The sequence below is a fragment of the Scyliorhinus canicula genome, chromosome 18 (genome assembly GCF_902713615.1).
Source record: "Scyliorhinus canicula chromosome 18, sScyCan1.1, whole genome shotgun sequence".
Taxonomy (NCBI): domain Eukaryota; kingdom Metazoa; phylum Chordata; class Chondrichthyes; order Carcharhiniformes; family Scyliorhinidae; genus Scyliorhinus; species Scyliorhinus canicula.
Genome location: NC_052163.1, coordinates 12201361 through 12223368, shown reverse-complemented (window position 1 = coordinate 12223368; position 22008 = coordinate 12201361). Strand labels below are relative to the sequence as shown.

The following is a 22008-nucleotide window of genomic DNA, read 5'->3' as shown; positions in this document are numbered from 1 at the left end:
AATGTGAAATTGTCGATTTTCTGCAGGAAGAATAAAAGAGAAGCATATTCTGTAAATGGGGAGAGATTGCAGAGCTCCATACAGTGGGATCTATGCCTTAGTCCGATTCACTTAGCGGAATCATTTGAAAAAAGTTGTGATCACGGGTTTATCTTAGTTATTCAATGTACATGTTCCTTTTACTCCAAATGCAGACACTCAAGGTATGAAAGTGCAGACGAGTATAAACAGCCTGAAATTATTAGTTAACTTCTGTTTTTAATTGATTTCAACAAAAAAATTACTGTTATGACAGGCACACAGCCAAAAATACTGACGTCAGAATCAGTTACTTTGTCTTCACCATTAATAGTTTTGTCGAGCCGTCACCTTTGTTTCTCAGTAACCATGCCACTGATGGTTTAACTAATAGCGAAACATGCAATTAGAAATTGGTGTTGTTCATTCCTCAAAACCTTTCCCAATGCAATGGTGCAAGATGGTCTTTTAAAAAAAAAATCCAAATCGGACCCCCTTGATAACCAAAGTTTGAAGTCCACAGTTTAAGAGCACAAATCTACATTGCGTCCCAGTATAGTATAGTATGATGTTCTTTGTTTTTATTTTATGTTGACTCTACACTATTTTAGATACATCAATAAGTTCTGTATTAAAAACAATAGCTTGTATAAAGTACACATATATCATTTACATTTTGATTTAAGTTTCACAGTCCCATCATTTTTCTACAGATGACTGGTTTCTTCAATCCATGGTGTTGTAAATGAAGCGGCTAAACATTTTCTTACTGGTTAGGTATTATAGATCAGCACCACCTAGTGGAAATGCTAGAAATCCAAAAGCTGCAAGAACAAGAGTTGAGAATGGTGTTGAGAGAAATAGTTTTGAAACAATCAAACCATACAGAAGCTTCACAAATTCTGGACATTCTAATGAAATATAACACATTCCCCCGCCTGAAAGTGCCAACCAGAGTTTCAAAGTTTATTCACTTTTCATTGTCTCATCTAGTCCCAGTGGCAAAAAGCACGGTAGCACAGTGGTTAGCACCGTTGCTTCACAGCTCCAGGGTCCCAAGTTCGATTCCCGGCTTGGGTCACTGACTGTGCGGAGTCTGCACGTTCTCCCCGTGTCTGCGTGGGTTTCCTCCGTGTGTTCCGGTTTCCTCCCACAAGTCTTGAAAGACATGCTGTTAGGTAATTTGGACATTCTGAATTCTCCCTCTGTGTACCCGAACAGACGCCGGAGTGTCGCGACTAGGGGCTTTTCACAGTAACTTCATTGCAGTGGTCGTTTTCCACCCCCACCCCGCCCTCCCCCCGCATTTTAAAAAATAAATTTAGAGTACCCAATTAATTTTTTCCATTTGAAAATCGCTTATTGTCACGAGTAGGCTTCAATGAGGTTACTGTGAAAAGCCCCTAGTCGCCACATTCCGGCGCCTGTCCGGGGAGGCTGGTACGGGAATCGAACCGTGCTGCTGGCCTGCTTGGTCTGCTTTAAAAGCCAGCGATTTAGCTCAGTGAGCTAAACCAGCCCCTTTAAGGGACAATTTAGCGTAGCCAATCACTTGCCCTGCACAGCTTTTGGGTTGTGGGGGCGAAACCCACGCAAACGGGGAGAATGTGCAAACTCCACATAGACAGTGACCCAAGGCCGGGATCAAACCTGGGACCTCGGTGCCATGAGGCAGCAGTGCTAATCATTCACTGAAGTGTTAATGTAAGCCTACTTGTGACAACAAAGATTATTAATGAATTTCAATGCTCCCAACAACCATCTGCATAAAGCAATGTCCCAACTTCTCGCAGATTGGTAATTTTAACTAGATGACCTCTGGAGTTCCTCAAGGTCGTTTTTCATATAAAGTCTAACCTCATTTACCCCAGAAACATAGAAAGATAGCAAGTAAGAGCAGGAGGAGGCCATTTGAGCCTGCGCCACCATTCATTATAATAATGACTGATCATCCAAGTTAGTATCCTGGTCCCGCTTTCTCCCATATCATTTGATCCCTTCAGCCCTAACAGCAATATCTAACTTGGTTCCAGACAATGTTTTGGCCTCAACAATTTTCTATGGTAGAGAAGTCCAAAGGCTCACTATTCTCTGGCTGAAGAAAATTCTGGGCAGCAGGGTAGCACAAGTGGCTAGCACTATAGCTTCACAGCACCACAGTCCCAGGTTCGATTCCCCGCTGGGTCACTGTCTGCGCGGAGTCTGCACGTTCTCCCCATGTCTGCGTGGGTTCCCTCCAGGTGCTACGGTTTCCTCCCACAGTTCAAAGACATGCAGGTTAGGTGGATTGGCCATGCTAATTTGTCCTTAGTAACCAAAAACGTTAGGAGGGGTTATTTGGTTACGGGGATAGGGTGGAAGTGAGGGCTTAAGTGGGTCAGTGCAGACTCGATGGGTCGAATGGCCTCCTTCTGCACTGTAATGTTCTATGTTCTCCTCATCTCAGTCCTAAATTATTTAACCTCAATCCTTTGACTGTGATTCCTGGTTCTGGACTCCCCATCAGGAACATCCTGTCTAGTCCTGTTAGAATTTTATAGTTTTCTATGAGATATCATCCCCCCCCCCATTCTTCTGAACTCAAAGTGAATATAATCCTAACCAACTCAATCTCTCTTCATGTCAGCCCGCCATCCCAGGAATCAGTCTGATAAGCCTTCTCTGCACTCACTCCTTAGCAAGAACATCCTTCCTCGGATAAGGACATCAAAACTGCCCACAATTTCCAAGTGTGGTCTCACCAAGGCCCTGTGAAACTGCAGCAAGACATCCCTGCTTCTGCACTCAAATCCTCTCACTATGAAACCCAACACAGCATTTGCTTTCTTTACCATCTGCTACCCCTGTATTCTTACTTTCAATGACTGGTGTACAAACCCAGGTCTTGTTGCACATCCCCTCTTGCAATCTAGAGCTATTCAGATAATAAACTGTCTTCCAATTTTTGCTACCAACGTGGATAATCTAATTTATCCACATTAAACTGCATCTGCCATGCATTTGCCCACCCACTCAACTTGTCCAAATCACAGTGAAGCATCGCTGCATCCTCCTCACAGCTTTGTGTCACCTGCAAATTCCTTAGAAATAGTTCCAGTAAGGGCGGCACAGCGGTTAGCACTACTGCCTAAGGCGCCGAGGACCCAGGTTCGACCCAGCTCGAGTCACTGTCCGTGTGGAGCTTGCACATTCTTCCAGTGTCTGCGTGGGTTTCACCCCCACAACCCAAAAGATGTGCAGGGTAGATGGATTGGCCACCCTAAATTGCCCCTTAATTGGAAAAAAATAATTGGGTATTCTAAATTTAAAAAAATATAGTTCCAGTAACCAGTGTATTGCATAAATCTACTTCTTCATCCCAGTGGTTATAGGTTCGCAGTACAGTAAATTATTATATTATCCTACTTGGGCCAGTGGCGCAATGGATAATGCGGCTGACTACGAATCAGGAGATTCCAGTTTCGACTCCTGGCTGGCTTGGGGTGGCACAGTGGTTAGCACTGCTGCCTCACAGCTCCAGGGACCTGGGTTCAATTCCGCCCTCTGTGACTGTGCGGAGTTTGCACGTTCTCCCCATGTCTGCGTGGGTTTCCTCCAGGTGCTCCGATTTCCTCCCACAGTCCAAAAATGTGTAGGTTAGGTGGATTGGTTATGCTAAATTGCCCTTGGTGTACAAAGGTTAGGTGGGGTTACTGGTTTGTAGGGATAAGGTGGATGAGTGGGTTTAAGTAGGTGCTCATTCTAAGAGTCGGTGCAGACTCAATGGGCCAAATGGCCTCCTTCTACACTGTAAATTCTAATTGTGGGGGGAATAGGTGGTGCTGGTTAATAATTCCATTTATCAATGGGAGTACAGCCGAATACTTGTAGCATGAAGTAATATGCAAGTACTCAGGAAATAAAGTGTGTTTTTCTACTTCAATCTTCAACAGTATATTAAAACATAAAGAATGGTGCGGCGCAGTGATTAGCACGGACTGCAGTGCTGAGGAACCGGGTTCGAATCCCGGCCCTGGATCACTGTCCATGTGGAGTTTGCACATTCTCCCCGTGTCTGCGTGGGTTTCACCTGCACAATGCAAAGATGTGCAGGGTTGGTGGATTGGCCACGCTAAATTGCCCTTTAATTGGAGAAAAATTGGGTACTCAATTTATTTAAAACATTTTTTAAAAAAACAAAGTATTAAATGCAGCATACGGGTATAGGTTCCAGATAACTTTAATTGCTTCCAGTTGGTAAAGTGACTATTTGTACAAGAGGAATATCAGAAATTCCGGTTAGACTGGCACAGTGGTTAGCACTGCTGCCTCAGTGCCAGGGACCCAGGTTAGCACTGCTGCCTCAGTGCCAGAGGCCAAGGTTCAATTCCAGCATTGGGTGACTGAGTGGAGTTTACACATTCTCCCCATGTCTGCGAGGGTTTCCTCCGGGTGCTCTGGTTTCCTCCCACAGTCCAAAGATGTGCAGGTTAGGTGGACTGACCATGTTAAATTGCCACTTGTCTAGTGATGTGTAGGTTAGGTTATGGGGTTGCAGGGATAGGGGTGGGGTGGCTGGACATGGGCGGAGTGCTCATTTGAAGGGTCGGTGCAGGCTTGATGGGCCAAATGGCCTCCTCCTGCACTGTAGAGATTGTGTTCTATAAAAATATAATTCTAGAAAAGACTAGATTTGCTGTACTATGGATTTAATTCCCTTTCTGTAAGGAGGACTTAAAACTTACTCTGTCCTAATTCTTGCATTTCACAAATCTCTTGACAGCACGTACTGATAGGGTTGTACAAGAAGGAACTTCACAGCCGAACCCAAATACCAGTCGTCTCCAACCATATATACATTTCCAGCAGAGGGTGCCAGATAACAATCAGAAGTGGGAAATCTGGTTGACTTCCTCCTCCCTATTCCAAGGTGCACCGAGGTTTATTTGGAGCAACCTTACTGGGAATACTCCGTGCTGCTCGAGAATCAATGCTGCCACCTACTGGATGCGTAACGCTCAGTGCGTCAGGCTCATCTGAGCCAGGGGAACACAAGAGTAAACAAATGGCTGTAATATTTCCTTTTAGTCTTTTCTAAAGAGAGATTCATTTCAAGAAATGGATAAGTGTAATGCCATGATTCATCAAAATAAATGAGACAGAAGGCCTTACATCTCTGCTAGCACTTCAATGGGACCATGCTAATCCAATTTCCCTGCAACTTTTCATAGTCCCTTCACTGACCCAGACTCCATTAGTAAAGCATCATGCTGTAACCTTGTTGGGAATATCTCAACTTTGATTCTCATGATCAGAATCTCGCTTCTCATTACTGACTCACCATCGAATAAGATCTTTAATTTCTTGACCCCTCACAACAGGCAATACTTGGAAGGCTGTCTTCCCTGACCATCCTCCCCTCAAATGGGCAGAAATGTTCCTTCATAGCTATGACTGCTTGTTATCGTTATAAACAGAAACGCTCACAGCAGAGGAAGCCATTCAGGCAATCATGTCTCTGTGTGTAAATCATTCTCATGATTTTTGTTTTGCTGTATTAGTTGTGGTTGATTTACTTCCTAAGATGGAATGCACAGAATCACAATAGCCCAACCGTACTCAAACCTAAATGCTCTAACTTCATCATTTTCTTTCAATATTTTAAGTCTCCCTGCTTAAAACCTACATTCAGGAGTGGCACAGTGGTTAGCACTGCTGTCTCACAGCTCTGAGGTCCCAGGTTCGATCCCGGTTCTGGGTCACTGTCTATGTGGAGTTTGCACATTCTCCCCGTGTCTGTGTGGGTTTCACCTCCACAACCCAAAGATGTGTAGGGCAAGTGGATTGTCCATGCTAAATTGCCCCTTAATTGGAAAATAATTAATTAGGTACTCTTAAAAAAAAAAAAAAAAAATTTTTTTTAATGCCTTTTATGCCTTTTTAAAAAATGTACTACCATCCATCCAATTTTACGTAACAAGAATCTACACTCCTACATCCATCTGCTCCTTCACTCTTCGGAATCTTCTTTCACTATCCCACCCATCTTCATCCCAACAAAAGTTCATATTTTGGTGTATGAACTGCGTTATTTATTTTTCCATTAAGCAGTCAAAGCCCTCCTGAATTTTTAAGTTTGCATGTCCCCCAATTTTGCATCAGCATACTCGTCACTGTCAGCATTTCCAATCATTTATCAAATTACAGATTAGTGGGAATCTGTTTTACAGGAGATTCTGATTGGTGGTTTCAGCATCGGTGGCATGCCCCCCACCCTCACACCCCCAAACGAACAGATTGCCTGTTCGAACATTTAAAATAGAATCACGTCTTAAGAACTAGCCTGTCATGGTCTATTTACAGTATTAAGTCATGTGGCAAAATAGTACTGCCAATGATGGTATAACAGCAGAGCAGTACATGAATCCTAGTCACGCGTGTGTTGTTTACTTGTTAGATGCTAGCAGTAATTCATGCTGTTGGAAATTATATATAAAACATGGTTGTAGAACAGCAGCTACGAGACAGTACATCCAAATTAAAATAGACTGATACTTGGAACTCCAACAATGTAAAATCGATGCGTGTTTTGACTGGTTTCTTTCAAGTTGCTTCCAATACCCTTTCTCTCTTGTTTTCCCATTTCATGTTTCAGTACGAGGAATCGACCACCCTTTTACTTCAGAGTGGAACGAACATGCTTGCTATGTGCAGAACAGATTTTCCTCTATACATTCAAAAAAGTTGCTATAATTTCTAATTCTACATTACAGATCTTCCCCTTTTAACAACTGGAATCCTATACACAAACTGCTGGACAAATATCGCAGCTTTAAATAGTGGACTGGACAAGCCAATATGACCAGATCTTTTTCTTGGAAAGGAACCGCCCATTACACAAGTTTTGATTTTAGTGTTTCCCCTGACCCAGAAACGTCAATAACTGTTGTTACATACCAGCTGAGGCAAAACCTTCTCAAAATGTTCAATGTCTCCTGTCGTAGAGTCTTCATTGGATGCCTGTCTGGCAGTTCGTGCTGCTGCCTCTGAATGGAATACAATTATGGAAACGGATTTCATATTAAAATAAGTGTGCTAGTAAGACATCGTCCAGCAGGAGAAGTTTTGTAACTTTTCTGCAGCACTGGTACTTCCAGGAAACGCTGCTGTTAGGTGAGATTTCCAATTAGTAATTTATGAGGAACTTCAAGCTGTGGGCTGCAATAGCAAACATCCATCATTCATAGCTGTCGTTGATAGAACAGCTTTACTGTAGAAAAACACCCCAAGGCATTCACAGGAGCATAAATCAGACATATTGACAGTCAAACTCGATATGGCAGGTGACAGTTTGTTGGGAGATTGTTGTAGGTATTACAAATAGTTTAGGGGTGGGTAGTTAATGCAGATCTTGTCAAGGGTGCCCATTCCCCATAATTTTTTTAAAAGTTTTGACGAACGAACAATTGCAGACCGAGGCCTAAATGGATGAAGACACGGGCAGCAAAGGAAGCGGAGAATGCACGAGGCCAACCTTGGAAGGCCATTGTGCTCAACAAGGTTACAGGGCAGGAGGCTACAGAGATACCATTAAGAGATGTCATGTCAAACACTAGGACGAGGATTTTAAGAGGTGTTGGCGGACTAGCAGGTTAGAATGAGCACAGGGGTGAAGGGTGAATAGGATATGCTGGTAAAATACAGTCAGCGGTTTTAGACCTGCTCAGGTTTATGGTAGCTGAAAGGGGGAGCGGAGGAACAGCTGGCAAAACTGAACCTGGAGACAACCAAAGCATGGATAAGTATTTCAGCAACATGGGCAGCACGGTAGCACAAGTGATTAGCACTGTGGTTTCACAGCGCCAGTGTCCCAGGTTCGATTCCCCGCTGGGTCACTGTCTGTGCGGAGTCTGCACGTTCTCCCCGTGTCTGCGTGGGTTTCCTCCGGTTTCCTCCCACAGTCCAAAGACGTGCTGGTTAGGTGGATTGGCCATGATAAATTGCCCTTAGTGGCCAAAAAAGGACAGGAGGGGTCGGTGCAGACTCGAAGGGCCTCCTTCTGCACTGTATCTTCTATGTTTTATGTCCCGTGGCAGGAATGGAGACCAGCAACATTACAGACACAGGAGAAGTACTGATGTTGTCGAGTTAAAACAAACCCACCTCAAGAAGCATGTCGAGACTGTCCAATTCAACCTGAAACAATAGACTTGATTTTGCAGTCCACAGCAATGCAAGGATGTAGCCACTGGCCATGGAAAAAGCTTCACCTAGAGATCCAGCGATCTCAGTCTTACTGTTATAATTGATTACAGTGTAGTTTACTCGGGATTCCCAGTCGAGCTACAGTATTGTTACCAAGCTGTACAAGAAGCCAGTCACAGAATTTTCACAGACAGCCAACCAGGAAATGAAAAGCACCAATATTCAATTTACTGCTAATGATTCTACAGAGTGAAATAATGTTTGGCACATAGGGTTAAGGTAGAAGCTGAAATGTCATGAATTAATAAAATTTTTAAATCTAGTAATTAATCAGAACAGAGAGATTTAACAACATTCCACATCCTTTTCAGGGTAATATCAGTTGTTCAGCAGTAGGTATTATTCAGATTTAAAGCCCAGTTTCAGCTAATTGAACAAGGTACAAATTTCTGTGGAGTTTCGAACTGCAATTTTTAAAATGTATTCATTAATGGGTGTCGAAGGGCAGCACGGTGGCGTAGTGGGTTAGCACTGCTGCCTCACGGCGCTGAGGTCCCAGGTTCGATCATGGCTCTGGGTCACTGTCCGTGTGGAGTTTGTACATTCTCCCACTGTTTGCGTGGACTTTGCCCCCACAATCCAAAGATGTGCAGGGTAGGTGGACGGAACACACTAAATTGCCCCTTCATTGGAAAAAAAAATAATTGGGTACTCTAAATTTATTTTTTAAAAATTAAGGGGTGTCGGTGTCACTGGCCAGACCAGCATTTATTGCCCTTAGAAGGTGGTGGTGAGCTGTCTTCTTGAAGCTCTGCAGTCCATGTGGTGTAGGTGCACCCACAATGCTGTTAGGGAGGGAGTTCCAGGATTTTGACCCAGCGATGGTGAAGCAATGGCAATCTATTTCCAAGTCAGGATGGTGAGTGTCTTAGAGGGGAAATTCCAGGTGGTGGGGTTCCCAGGTATCTGCTGCCATTGTCCTTCTAGATGGTAGTGGTCATGGGTTTGGAGGGTGCTACCTAAGGAACCTTGGTGAGTTCCTGCAATGCATCTTATAGATGGGACAGTCTGTTACCACTGAACACCGGTGGTGGAGGGAGGGGAATGTATTCCATCATACTCCCGACTTGTGCCTTGCTGACAGTGGACAAGCTATAGGGAGTCAGGGGGTGAGTTACTTGCGCCAAGATATTGGGGAGGAGGGGGGGGGGATTCAGCAACAGTAATGCCATTGAAAGTCAAGAGGCAATAGTTAGATTCTCTCTATATGGAGATGGTCATTACCTGACATTTGTGTGGCATGAATGTTACTTGTCACTTGTAAAATAATAATCTTTATTATTGTCACAAGTAGGCTTACATTAAACTGCAATGAAGTTACTGTGGAAAATACCCTAGTCGCCACATTCTGGCGCCTGTTCGGGTACACGGAGGGAGAATTCACAATGTCCAATTCACCTAACAAGCACGTCTTTTGGGACTCGAGGGTGGAAACCGGAGCACCCGGAGGAAACCAAACCCAAGTCTGGACAGTGCCCAAGTCTTGCTGTATTTGGCCGTCGACTGTCAGTACGTGAAGAGTCGCAAATGGTGAACACAGTGCAGTGATCAGCAAACATCCATCTCCCGATTGTACATTCTCATCAGCTGAATGGCCTGTTTGTGCCTGATGTATTGAACACAAAGTACAGTACTATTTGATAATTCCAGTACAAAGTCTACCATAATACTCATCTTATACGCTTACCTATAACAAATATTTTAAGCATTTCGCACATAATGGTGACAGCATCACTGCTGACTGTAAATAAACAAGAAAAACAAGATTAGCAACTTGATAACCAAGTTTCTTTATCAAGTTTCATGGTTATGAACCAGCAAATAAAGGAGTTATAAAGCACATGACTGTTTCTTGAACAATTGTTTATTCACATGCAGGCACTAATTCCAGGAATTGCAGATAACAAACGGACCACTAGGCGAAATGTCACCCAAAAGGTTCATGCTCCCCGTTCTCTCCAACATTTTCTCCACTTCTATACAGACATGGGGCATTTCAAGGGGTTCTTATCCAATGGCATAGTCTTCGTGAAATTCATTTTCCCCCCACTTCTACCTTCTTGAAACAGGACATTTTTCTTTAAAACACTTTACTTCTAGAATGTACAACTTGTCCAAGTTTTCACCATGGGAGAGGAGAGATGTGACAACACAGAGATTCCATTACGTCAGTTTAGATTACACACAAATAACTTGTTGAAAAGTCAGAGCTCGAACTTTTCCCTCCAGTGCCACACAACATTGTACTGGTGGACTTTAGCATCTCACCATTGACATGAATCATCCTTTTACTGCACCTGTACATTGGACAAGTGGCAAAATGTAAACTTTTAGTTGGCTACTATACTACCAAGACACATTCAAAAATAGACTCCTTACCTTTGGTTTTCTGATCCTTAAAATAGAAGTACAGTAATTTACTGACCAATTCCTGGAACAAAGTAAAACATCGTGCTGAGCAATGCCATTCGGAGTATAGTATCTGTAAAATGACTAAATTAAACTTACACAATTCAATGTTTACCCAGATCAGTTCACGTTTTTTGTAAAAATGCATGTCACTGCATAGAAATTCTCTGCAAGGATTATTTTCATCGGAAATTCCACATATCCAAATTAGTGGGATTCCAACTTGGAATATTCTTCCAGGAACAACTGAACTCGAGGGCTTATTTACAATGCAAACTCCACAGAGATGGGAAATAGTTCAGTCTGACTGGGACACTTTGATCATTTTCATGCAAGCCAATAACATAATATTTTTATTGTCACAAGTAGGCTTACATTGACACTGCAATGAAGTTTCTGCAAAAAGCCCCTAGTCGCCACATTCCGGCGCCTGTTCAGGGAGACTGAGGGAGAATTCAGAATTCTCAGCCAGTACGGGAATTGAACCCACACTGCTGGCTTTGTTCTGCATTACAAACCAGCCGCCTGGCCCACTGAGCTAAACAAGCTAACTTAGCGAGTGGAATACTAAAGGCTGTGAAATCCTGGTAATGACCAAGCAACCCAGTAAACCATTCAGCCTGGGAGATGACATGTCAAGCAAACCAACCCTACATCCGAATGGAAATACATACCGGTAGCTCTTATGTGCCACTCTGATACAATGCATCCTGGTACATTAGTAACACTTTAAGCGGTCCATTCAGTACCACACAACATAGCCTTTGCAAAAAGTAATGCAACAAACTTCAAAATGCTGCAAACTGGCCTGAAAGGTCCTGAAACTGGATCTACTGAGTTGTCGTACAATTCAGATTTGGATGAAAAATGTCACCCTGCTACCTAGCATCAGGCTAGGTGGGCTGGCAGGGATACTTCAGTTACCACTGGCCAAATGCAGAACAGAATTAATGCTTAGTGCAAAAAGGGTGCTTTAAGCACAGGAAACAATTTTTTCTATTAACATACTTTTGCGAGTTTGCACATTCTCCCCGTGTCTGCGTGGGTTTCGCCCCCACAACCCAAAAATGTGTAGAGTAGGTGGATTGGCCACGCTAAATTGCCCCTTAATAGAAAAAATAATTGGGTAATCTAAATTTAAAAAAAAACACAAGGTTAAATATAGTGAAGATATGAAAGTGCAACTGCACATAAAAGGCAAAAAGGGGCTAATTTGCTTTCTTTTCAAAAATGTTATCTTGCTTCAACACTTCATCAATGGTTCAGTGCTGATCGAATGTTCAGACTTTATAATACAATAAAATGAAGGAACAGCAAAAGATGGGTGTGATAGAAAAGGAAGGAAGTATTACAAGATATTTTATGGATTACTGGCAAGCAAGTGATATTTCAACATACACAAACTCAAATGGATCATTGCAACAGGGGTCTCCAAACTCGGAATTTAAGAGGGTGAAATGTTGCTGGGTCCAATACAACTTTTGTGAATTTCACAGTCTTGCGGCGCAGTGGGTTGCATCCCTGCCAATGAGCCAGAGGCTCTGGGTTCAAGTCCCACTCCAGGAAAGTGCATTCGAAACACAGCCAAACAGTCAGAGTATCAACTTGTAAATCCTTCCAATTTACACCAATGGCAGGCAGCAAAGAGAGGGAGAGGGCAGCACGGTAGCATTGTGGATAGCACAATCGCTTCACAGCTCCAGGGTCCCAGGTTCGATTCCGGCTTGGGTCACTGTCTGTGCGGAGTCTGCACATCCTCCCCGTGTGTGCGTGGGTTTCCTCCGGGTGCTCCGGTTTCCTCCCACAGTCCAAAGACGCGCGGGTTAGGTGGACTGGATGTGCTAAATTGTCCCTTAATGTCTAAAATTGCCCTTAGTGTTGGGTGGGGTTACTGGGTTATGGGGATAGGGTGGAGGTGTTGACCTTGGGTAGGGGGTAGGGTGCTCTTTCCAAGAGCCGGTGCAGACGATGGGCTGAGTGGCCTCCTTCTGCACTGTAAATTCTATGAGATGCTTGGTCAACCATGTGACGGAAAGACTACCATCCCTAGCCATAGACTCGCATGCATGTTTGTGTTTCCACAGCATTTGTCTCCTTGGGGGATCGATGAGGATCAGACGGATACCAACAGCACCGAATGCAATTCCCATCCGGCTGTAGTAGATTGGAGAACTGTCTCCTCGCCCTACCCATTACCCATGGTGGAGGTGTGGCCCTGTGGGTTGGATCTGCCTTTGGGCAAGGGGCTCAAGAAGAATTCCTCAGTTGGTGAGATTATTTACTGAAGAGAGAGAGAGTGGTCACAGACCAGAGAGAGCACAGTGCCAAAGTTAGGAATTTGGTGCAAGTGGGAATTCAGTGCAAAAAGGGAAGAAGCTGTTGTGTTTTGCCTCCAATAATTGTGGTGGTGTGCATTTCAGGTAAATACTTGATTTCATTTACTCACTTCAACTAGATCAAGTAATAGCTAAACGTCTACAGAGCAAATGCTAAATTGATTAAAACATGGATTAATTAATTAAATAAAACAAGAGTGTTATCTGGACAAGTTGATCCAGGCAGAATAGGTATAGTAGATGTCGGTTAGTGGTCAGGGACAGCAAGGCGTGAATGAGTCAAACAGGCAAGTCGACATCTGGTCGGTGCCTTATAGAACAGGTACAGAGCTCTTGCTCCTCGTGTACCTGATAGCAAAGGCTGAAAGTAAACGCTCCATGGCACAGTCGGTCCAGAGAAGTGAAAATTAATGTGGTATGACACAGTATAGTCAAAGGGGTAGATCTGTAATGTCCTAATGAAACATGTAGCGAGCACATACAGTGGGCGGTATTGTAGCACAGTGGTTAGCACTGTTGCTTCACAGCGCCAGGGTCCCAGGTTTGATTCTCGGCTTGGGTCACTGTGCGGAGTCTGCACGTTCTCCCTGTGTCTGCATGGGTTTCCTCCGGGGGCTCCAGTTTCCTCCCACAAGTCCCGAAAGACGCGCTGTTAGGTAATTTGGACATTCTGAATTCTCCCTGTGTACCCAAACAGGCGCCAGAATGTGGCGACTAGGGGCTTTTCACAGTAGCTTCATTGCAGTAAATGTTAATGTAAGCCTACTTGTGACAATAAAGATTTATTAAGAAAGGATTGTCGATAAGGCTTTATTCGAATAAAGCAGGGCAGGGAAGAGGGTTCAAGCGAGCAAAATTCATAAAGAGAAAGATCAAAGCTACAGAGGGGCTCTGATGTGTCTGCACATGTTCCCATGTCTTTAGTTTTCATACGGATGACCACGAAGTACAACTAAGCAGCATCAACTTTAGTTCTCCATTGACAGCCAATCAGCCCTACCACCTCGAAACATTTCCACTGACTTGGATGGTGTCAGATTGGATTTCCCACATTCAACTAATGAGACAGAGTACAGGAGGGAGAGAGGGAACCTAGTGGGGTGATGTAACAACAACAATCTCTCCCTCAAGATCAGCAAAACTAAAGAGCTGGTCATTGACTTCAGGAAGCAAAGTAGCGTACATACCCCTATCTGCATCAATAGTGTCGACATGGGTGTGTATGATACATTGTATGGTTGACAGCTTCAAGTTCCACATCAACAATTTGTCCTGGGGCAGCACGGTGGTGCAGTGGTTAGCACTGCTGTCTCATGGCGCCAAGTTCCCAGGGTCGATCCCGGCTCTGGATCCACTGTCCGTGTGAAATATGCACATTCTCCCCGTGTTTGCGTGGGTTTCGCCCCCACAACGCAGATGTTTAGCACAGTGGGCTAAATGGCTGGCTTGCAATGCAGAACAAGGCAGCAGCGCGGGTTCAATTCCCGTACGGGCCCCCCTAACAGGTGCCAGAATGTGGCTACTAGGGGCGGTTCACAGTAACTTCATTGAAGCCTACTTGTGACAATAAACAATTATTATTATGTGCATGGTAGGTGGATTGGCCACGTAAAATTGCCCTTAATTGGAAAAAAATGAATTGGGTACTCTTTTTTTAAAAAAAAGAACAATCTGTCCTGGTCCACCCACGTTGACGCTATGACCAAGAAAGCACAACAGCGCCTATACTTCCTCAGGAAACTAAGAAAATTCAGCATGTCCACACTGAACCTTACCAATTTTACAGATGCACCATAGAAAGCATCTTATATGGGTGCATCACAGCCTGGTATGGCAACTGCTCAGCCCAAGACCATAAGAAACTACAGAGTGGTGAACACAGCCCAGTCCGTCATGCGAACCTGCCTCCCATCCATTGACTCTGTTTACACCTCCCGCTGCCTTGGGAAAGCAGGCAGCATAATCAAAGACCCCATCACCCGGGTTATTCTCTCCTCCAACTTCTTCCATCGGGCAGGTTACCAGATTCCTGAATGACTCTCTTATGGACTGAACTGATCTCTTCAGACATCTCTACTGAGTAGTACTACACTCCTGTATGCTCACCTGATACCTGTGCCTACGTATTTACATTGTGTATTTATGTATGCCGTATGTTTTTTCATGTATGGATCGATCGGTCTCGACTGTACACCGAACAATACTTTTCACTGTACCTCAGTACATGTGACAATAAATTAAATTGTGGGCAAGTCAAAATATCCAACAGGTCAAAATGGGCTTTAATTGTTTCAGCCTCCCACAAAGTCTATTCCTTGGCCACCAATTCCTTTTCTGGTCCCTGGTTACTACCTCAGGTTGAGCCAATTAGTTTACAAAACACAGTATTCCTCAGCATCTAACTCTCCACCATAAAGACTGCCCACTAGCACCTTCATCGTACAACTCTGCTTCTGCTACTTCCCTCCTCCACAGCTGAGGAGCTTTTCAAAAAATCTATAAGAATTCTCTCCAGTTTATGTATTATGGAACTTCTAAAGTTCTCACCAACACCGGGAAGAAACTTGTGGACTTGGTTGTCACACAAAATGAGGAACATATTGCAGAACTTGGTGATTATAATAATATTTATATTGTCACAAGTAGGCTTCCATTAACACTACAATTAAGTTACTGTGGAAATCCCCTAGTTGCCACACTCCGGCGCCTGTTCAGATACACGGAGGGAGAATTCAGAATGTCCAATTCACTTAACAAATACGTCTATCGGGACTTGTGGGAGGAAACCCACACAGACACGGGGAGAACGATCAGGCTCCACACAGACAGTGACCCAAGCCAGAATCAAACCTGGGATCCTGGCGCTGTGAAGCAACAATACTAATCACTGTGCGACCGTGTCGCCCTACAGAGGGCTCTTGGTGTCCTGGTACACAAATCACAAAAATGCCCGATTAGGAAGGCAAATTCAACGTTGGTGACTACTGCAAGGGGAGGGGGAATGGAATATGAAAGTAGGGAAGCTTTACTGCAGCTGTACAGGACATTGGTGGGATCACATCTGGAATACTGTGTACAGATTTGGTCTCCTTATTTGAAAAAATATATAATTATGTTAGATGCAGTTCAGAAGAGGTTCACTCAACTCATTACTGGGGCGAGGGGCTTACCTTGTGAAGAAAGGTTGAAGGGCTTGATCCTGTAACCAGTGGAGTTTCGAAGAATAAAAGGTGATCTTATTAAAACATACAAGATACTGAGGGGATTTAATAGGGTGGATACCAGGAGGATGTATCTACATGTGGAGAAAACTAGAACCAGAGGACAGTTTAAGAATAAGAAGCTTAAGATGGAGATGAGAATTCTTTTTCTCTCAAAAGGGTGTGGCATTCCCTTCTGCAGGGAGCAGTGGATACTGGGTCTTTAACTTATTCAAGGTTGAGTCAGGCACATTTTTGACATGATTTCAAGATGCCAGCGCTGGACTGAGTTGGGAAAAGTAAGAAGTCTCACAACACCACATTAAAGTCTAACAGATTTCTTTGAAATCACAAGTTTTCAGAGCGCCGCTCCTTCATCAGGTGAAGTGGAGGCAGATCCACCATTAAAGCATATATAGGGGAGACATAATTGCAAGATAATTACAGATTGGAATGTGACAAAGGAGACCCGGGTTATGGTGGGAAGTAGAGTTGAGACCACAACCCAGATCAGCCGTGATCTTACTGAAGAATGGTGGGGCAGGCTCAAAGGGCTGAATGGCCTACTCCTACATCCAAGTCCTATGCTCTCTGTTCTATTCCCACTAAAGCGTTGGCCACAAACATATAACCAATGTTTATTTCAGCATCCGTGCACAAGCTAAAAGCAACGATAAAAAGGGACTAGCAGAAAATAAATTAGATAACAAAAATAACTATGCGTGCTGGCAATTCGAAATAAATACAAACAGCTCAATCAGCAATCAAAGGGGTCAGTTGGCTGGACGGCTGGTTCATGATGTGGAGCAACACCAATACCATGGGTTCAATTCCAGTACTGGCTGAGGCCATTGAAAGTCCCGCCTTCTCAACCTCATCTCGGGGGGGGCACTGATGCCTCACAGCACCAGGGACCCGGGTTCAACTCCAACCTCGGGTGACTTCTATGGAGTCTGCATGTTCTCCCCATGTCTACGTGGGCTTCCTCCGGGTGCTCAGGTTTCCTCCCACAGTCCAAAGATGTGCACGTTAGGTGAATTGGCCATGATAAAATTTCCCCTTAGTGTCCAGGGATGTACATAAGAACTAGGAGCAGGAGTACACCATCTGGCCCCTCAAGCCTGCTCCTCCATTCAATAAGATCATTGCTGATCTTTTCGTGGGCTCCTTTACTGTTCAAGAATCTATCTATCTTTGCCTTAAAAACATTCCCTTGACTGGGCAAGGAATTCCACAGAATCGCAACCCTTTGGGTGAAGGAGTTCCTCCTCAACTCAGTCCCAAATCTGTTCCCCCTTATTTTCAGGCTGTGCTGTGTCCCCAGTGCTACTTTCACCTGCCAGTGGAAAGAACCTCCCTTCATAATTGTATTATTTATATAAGATTTCCTCCTCTCATTCTTCCCAAGAATGTGCAGGTTAGGTGTACTGGCCACACTAAATTGCTCCTGTGGATCCAGGGATTTGCAGGGTGGGTGGGATGGGGCAGTTGGGGGGTGGGATGGGACAGGTAAGGGGGGGGGTGGGATGGGACAGGTAAGGGGGGGGTGGGATGGGACAGGTAAGGGGGGGGAGTGGGATGGGACAGGTAAGGGGGGGGGGAGTGGGATGGGACAGGTAAGGGGGGGGAGTGGGATGGGACAGGTAAGGGGGGGGAGTGGGATGGGACAGGTAAGGGGGGGAGTGGGATGGGACAGGTAAGGGGGGGATGGGAAGGTAAGGGGGGTGGGATGGGACAGGTAAGGGAGGGGTGGGATGGGACAGGTAAGGGGGGGGAGTGGGATGGGACAGGTAAGGGGGGGGGAGTGGGATGGGACAGGTATGGGGGGGGGGAGTGGGATGGGACAGGTAAGGTGGGGGGGGTTGGGAAGGTAAGGGGGGTGGGATGGGACAGGTAAGGGAGGGGTGGGATGGGACAGGTAAGGGGGGGTGGGATGGGACAGGTAAGGGGGGGGTGGGATGGGACAGGTAAGGGGGGGTGGGATGGGACAGGTAAGGGGGGGTGGGATGGGACAGGTAAGGGGGGGTGGGATGGGACAGGTAAGGGGGGGTGGGATGGGACAGGTAAGGGGGGGTGGGATGGGACAGGTAAGGGGGGGTGGGATGGGACAGGTAAGGGGGGGTGGGATGGGACAGGTAAGGGGGGGGTGGGATGGGACAGGTAAGGGGGGGGGTGGGATGGGACAGGTAAGGGGGGGGTGGGATGGGACAGGTAAGGGGGGGGTGGGATGGGACAGGTAAGGGGGGGGTGGGATGGGACAGGTAAGGGGGGGGTGGGATGGGACAGGTAAGGGGGGTGGGATGGGACAGGTAAGGGCAGGTGGGATGGGACAGGTAAGGGCAGGTGGGATGGGACAGGTAAGGGCAGGTGGGATGGGACAGGTAAGGGCAGGTGGGATGGGACAGGTAAGGGCAGGTGGGATGGGGCAGGTGGGGGGGGATGGGGCAGGTGGGGGGGGTGTGGCAGGTGGGGGGGGGTGGGGCAGGTGGGGGGGGGTGGGGCAGGTGGGGGGGGGGTGGGGCAGGTGGGGGGGTGGGGCAGGTGGGGGGGTGGGGCAGGTGGGGGGGGTGGGGCAGGTGGGGGGGTGGGGCAGGTGGGGGGGGTGGGGCAGGGGGGGGGGGGTGGGGCAGGTGGGGGGGGGTGGGGCAGGTGGGGGGGGTGGGGCAGGTGGGGGGGGGTGGGGCAGGTGGGGGGGGGTGGGGCAGGAGGGGGGGGGTGGGGCAGGTGGGGGGGGGGTGGGCAGGTGGGGGGGTGGGGCAGGTGGGGGGGTGGGGCAGGTGGGGGGGGGGTGGGGCAGGTGGGGGGGGTGGGGCAGGTGGGGGGGGGTGGGGCAGGTGGGGGGGGCAGGTGGGGGGGTGGGGCAGGTGGGGGGGGGGGGTGGGGCAGGTGGGGGGGGTGGGGCAGGTGGGGGGGGTGGGGCAGGTGGGGGGGGGTGGGGCAGGTGGGGGGGGGGGGGTGGGGCAGGTGGGGGGGTGGGGCAGGTAGGGGGGGTGGGGCAGGTGGGGGGGGTGGGGCAGGTAGGGGGGGGTGGGGCAGGTAGGGGGGGGTGGGGCAGGTAGAGGGGGGTGGGGCAGGTAGAGGGGGGGTGGGGCAGGTAGGGGGGGTGGGGCAGGTAGGGGGGGGTGGGGCAGGTAGGGGGGGGTGGGGCAGGTAGGGGGGGGTGGGGCAGGTAGGGGGGGGTGGGGCAGGTGGGGGGGGTGGGGCAGGTGGGGGGGGGGAGTGGGATGGGACAGGTAAGGGGGGGTGGTTGGGAAGGTAAGGGGGGTGGGATGGGACAGGTAAGGGAGGGGTGGGATGGGACAGGTAAGGGGGGGTGGGATGGGACAGGTAAGGGGGGGGTGGGATGGGACAGGTAAGGGGGGGTGGGATGGGACAGGTAAGGGGGGGTGGGATGGGACAGGTAAGGGGGGGTGGGATGGGACAGGTAAGGGGGGGTGGGATGGGACAGGTAAGGGGGGGTGGGATGGGACAGGTAAGGGGGGGTGGGATGGGACAGGTAAGGGGGGGTGGGATGGGACAGGTAAGGGGGGGTGGGATGGGACAGGTAAGGGGGGGTGGGATGGGACAGGTAAGGGGGGGGGGGGATGGGACAGGTAAGGGGGGGGTGGGATGGGACAGGTAAGGGGGGGGGGGAGGGGACAGGTAAGGGGGGGGTGGGATGGGACAGGTAAGGGGGGGGTGGGATGGGACAGGTAAGGGGGGGTGGGATGGGACAGGTAAGGGGGGTGGGATGGGACAGGTAAGGGCAGGTGGGATGGGACAGGTAAGGGCAGGTGGGATGGGACAGGTAAGGGCAGGTGGGATGGGACAGGTAAGGGCAGGTGGGATGGGACAGGTAAGGGCAGGTGGGATGGGGCAGGTGGGGGGGGATGGGGCAGGTGGGGGGGGATGGGGCAGGTGGGGGGGGATGGGGCAGGTGGGGGGGGTGTGGCAGGTGGGGGGGGTGTGGCAGGTGGGGGGGGTGGGGCAGGTGGGGGGGGGTGGGGCAGGTGGGGGGGGGTGGGGCAGGTGGGGGGGGGTGGGGCAGGTGGGGGGGTGGGGCAGGTGGGGGGGTGGGGCAGGTGGGGGGGTGGGGCAGGTGGGGGGGGTGGGGCAGGTGGGGGGGGTGGGGCAGGTGGGGGGGTGGGGCAGGTGGGGGGGGTGGGGCAGGTGGGGGGGGTGGGGCAGGTGGGGGGGTGGGGCAGGTGGGGGGGGTGGGGCAGGTGGGGGGGGTGGGGCAGGTGGGGGGGTGGGGCAGGTGGGGGGGGGGTGGGGCAGGTGGGGGGGTGGGGCAGGTGGGGGGGTGGGGCAGGTGGGGGGGGTGGGGCAGGTGGGGGGGGGTGGGGCAGGTGGGGGGGGCAGGTGGGGGGGTGGGGCAGGTGGGGGGGGGGGGTGGGGCAGGTGGGGGGGTGGGGCAGGTGGGGGGGGTGGGGCAGGTGGGGGGGGTGGGGCAGGTGGGGGGGGTGGGGCAGGTGGGGGGGGGGGGTGGGGCAGGTGGGGGGGTGGGGCAGGTAGGGGGGGTGGGGCAGGTGGGGGGGGTGGGGCAGGTAGGGGGGGGGTGGGGCAGGTAGGGGGGGGTGGGGCAGGTAGAGGGGGGTGGGGCAGGTAGAGGGGGGGTGGGGCAGGTAGGGGGGGTGGGGCAGGTAGGGGGGGGGTGGGGCAGGTAGGGGGGGGTGGGGCAGGTAGGGGGGGGTGGGGCAGGTGGGGGGGGTGGGGCAGGTGGGGGGGGTGGGGCAGGTGGGGGGGGTGGGGCAGGTGGGGGGGGTGGGGCAGGTGGGGGGGGGGGGTGGGGCAGGTGGGGGGGTGGGGCAGGTGGGGGGGTGGGGCAGGTGGGGGGGTGGGGCAGGTGGTGGGGCAGGTGGTGGGGCAGGTGGGGGTGGGGCAGGTGGGGGGGTGGGCAGGTGGGGGGGGCAGGCGGGGGGGGGGTGGGGCAGGTGGGGGGGTGGGGGCAGGTGGGGGGGGGTGGGGCAGGTGGGGGGGGTGGGGGGGGGGTGGGGCGGGTGGGGGGGGTGGGGCAGGTGGGGGGGGTGGGGGGGGGGGGTGGGGCAGGTGGGGGGGGTGGGGCAGGGGGGGGGGTGGGGCAGGGGGGGGGGGTGGGGCAGGTGGGGGGGGTGGGGCAGGGGGGGGGGGTGGGGCAGGTGGGGGGGGTGGGGCAGGGGGGGGGGGGTGGGGCAGGTGGGGGGGGGGTGGGGCAGGGGGGGGGGGTGGGGCAGGTGGGGGGGGGTGGGGCAGGTAGCAAGCCGAGGTGGGGGGGCTCTTTCAGAGGGTCAGGGCAGACCCGCTGGGCCGAATACCCTCCTTCTGCACTGTAGGGATTCTATGATTCTCCTAAAATCTTGGGACCAGGTTTATTTGGACCTGGGGACTGAACAAAAAGCACTTTAGCGAGCAAGAACAAGGGGGTTGCGCGATGACTTACTTTCTTGAACCTGGCGCCTTCCCGCTGCTCCATCCTCATTCATAAATACACCCACCCTGCCTCCGCTCCGCTATTGGCCGCTTTTGTTTGTTACGTAGACGGGGCCCCGCCCTCCTGTTGTGATTGGCCGGTTGCGCCGTTAATTCAGAGCATGGGCCTTGACAGCAAAGGAACGGCCTCGCACCACCCCTGCCAGGGTCGCGACCCGTGAACAGGACGAGAATAATAATCACCGGTATCCTTCACGGAATTACTGAGCCCGGTGCGGACGGAGTGGAACCCAACCTCCTCTCCCTTCCCCCGGCGGCCGCTTACTGATGAGGGGGGCTCGAGCGGCACTGTAGCGTCACTTCCGTCGGCAGGGCAGCCGCTGACTGAAGGGAGGGGCTCGAGCGGCTCTGCA

General features: G+C 49.8%; 1 protein-coding gene across 4 annotated transcripts; it reads right to left on the bottom strand.

The window, feature by feature from the left end:
• Window positions 1–238: 238 nt before the first annotated feature.
• cenpx (centromere protein X) lies at window positions 239–21999 on the bottom strand. Of its 4 annotated transcripts, none has more exons than XM_038776381.1 (6): window positions 21606–21999; window positions 16178–16206; window positions 10642–10693; window positions 9950–10003; window positions 6955–7055; window positions 239–842 (listed from the first exon to the last, which is right to left on the bottom strand). In XM_038776381.1, the coding sequence occupies exons 1-6, from the start codon at window positions 21646–21648 to the stop codon at window positions 828–830; spliced, it is 294 nt and encodes a 97-aa protein (XP_038632309.1). In that variant the 5' UTR covers window positions 21649–21999; the 3' UTR covers window positions 239–827. The 4 variants fall into 4 exon arrangements, with proteins under 4 accessions (XP_038632309.1, XP_038632311.1, XP_038632312.1 ...); XM_038776383.1 differs by having other exon boundaries at window positions 6955–7043; window positions 21606–21987; XM_038776384.1 differs by lacking the exon at window positions 16178–16206 and having other exon boundaries at window positions 21606–21992.
• Window positions 22000–22008: the final 9 nt, after the last annotated feature.

What these genes read in the sequence shown, in the direction of transcription:
- cenpx (XM_038776381.1), bottom strand. Translation starts at nt 21,648, where the DNA reads ATGAATGAGGATGGAGCAGCGGGAAGGCGCCAGGTTCAAGAAA. An exon ending in TAAGGATCAGAAAACCAAAG is followed by an intron (nt 10,004 to 10,641) that starts GTAAGGAGTCTA and finishes GTTTATTTACAG; the next exon opens with TCAGCAGTGATGCTGTCACC. An exon ending in GCTTAAAATATTTGTTATAG is followed by an intron (nt 7,056 to 9,949) that starts GTAAGCGTATAA and finishes TTTCCATAATTG; the next exon opens with TATTCCATTCAGAGGCAGCA.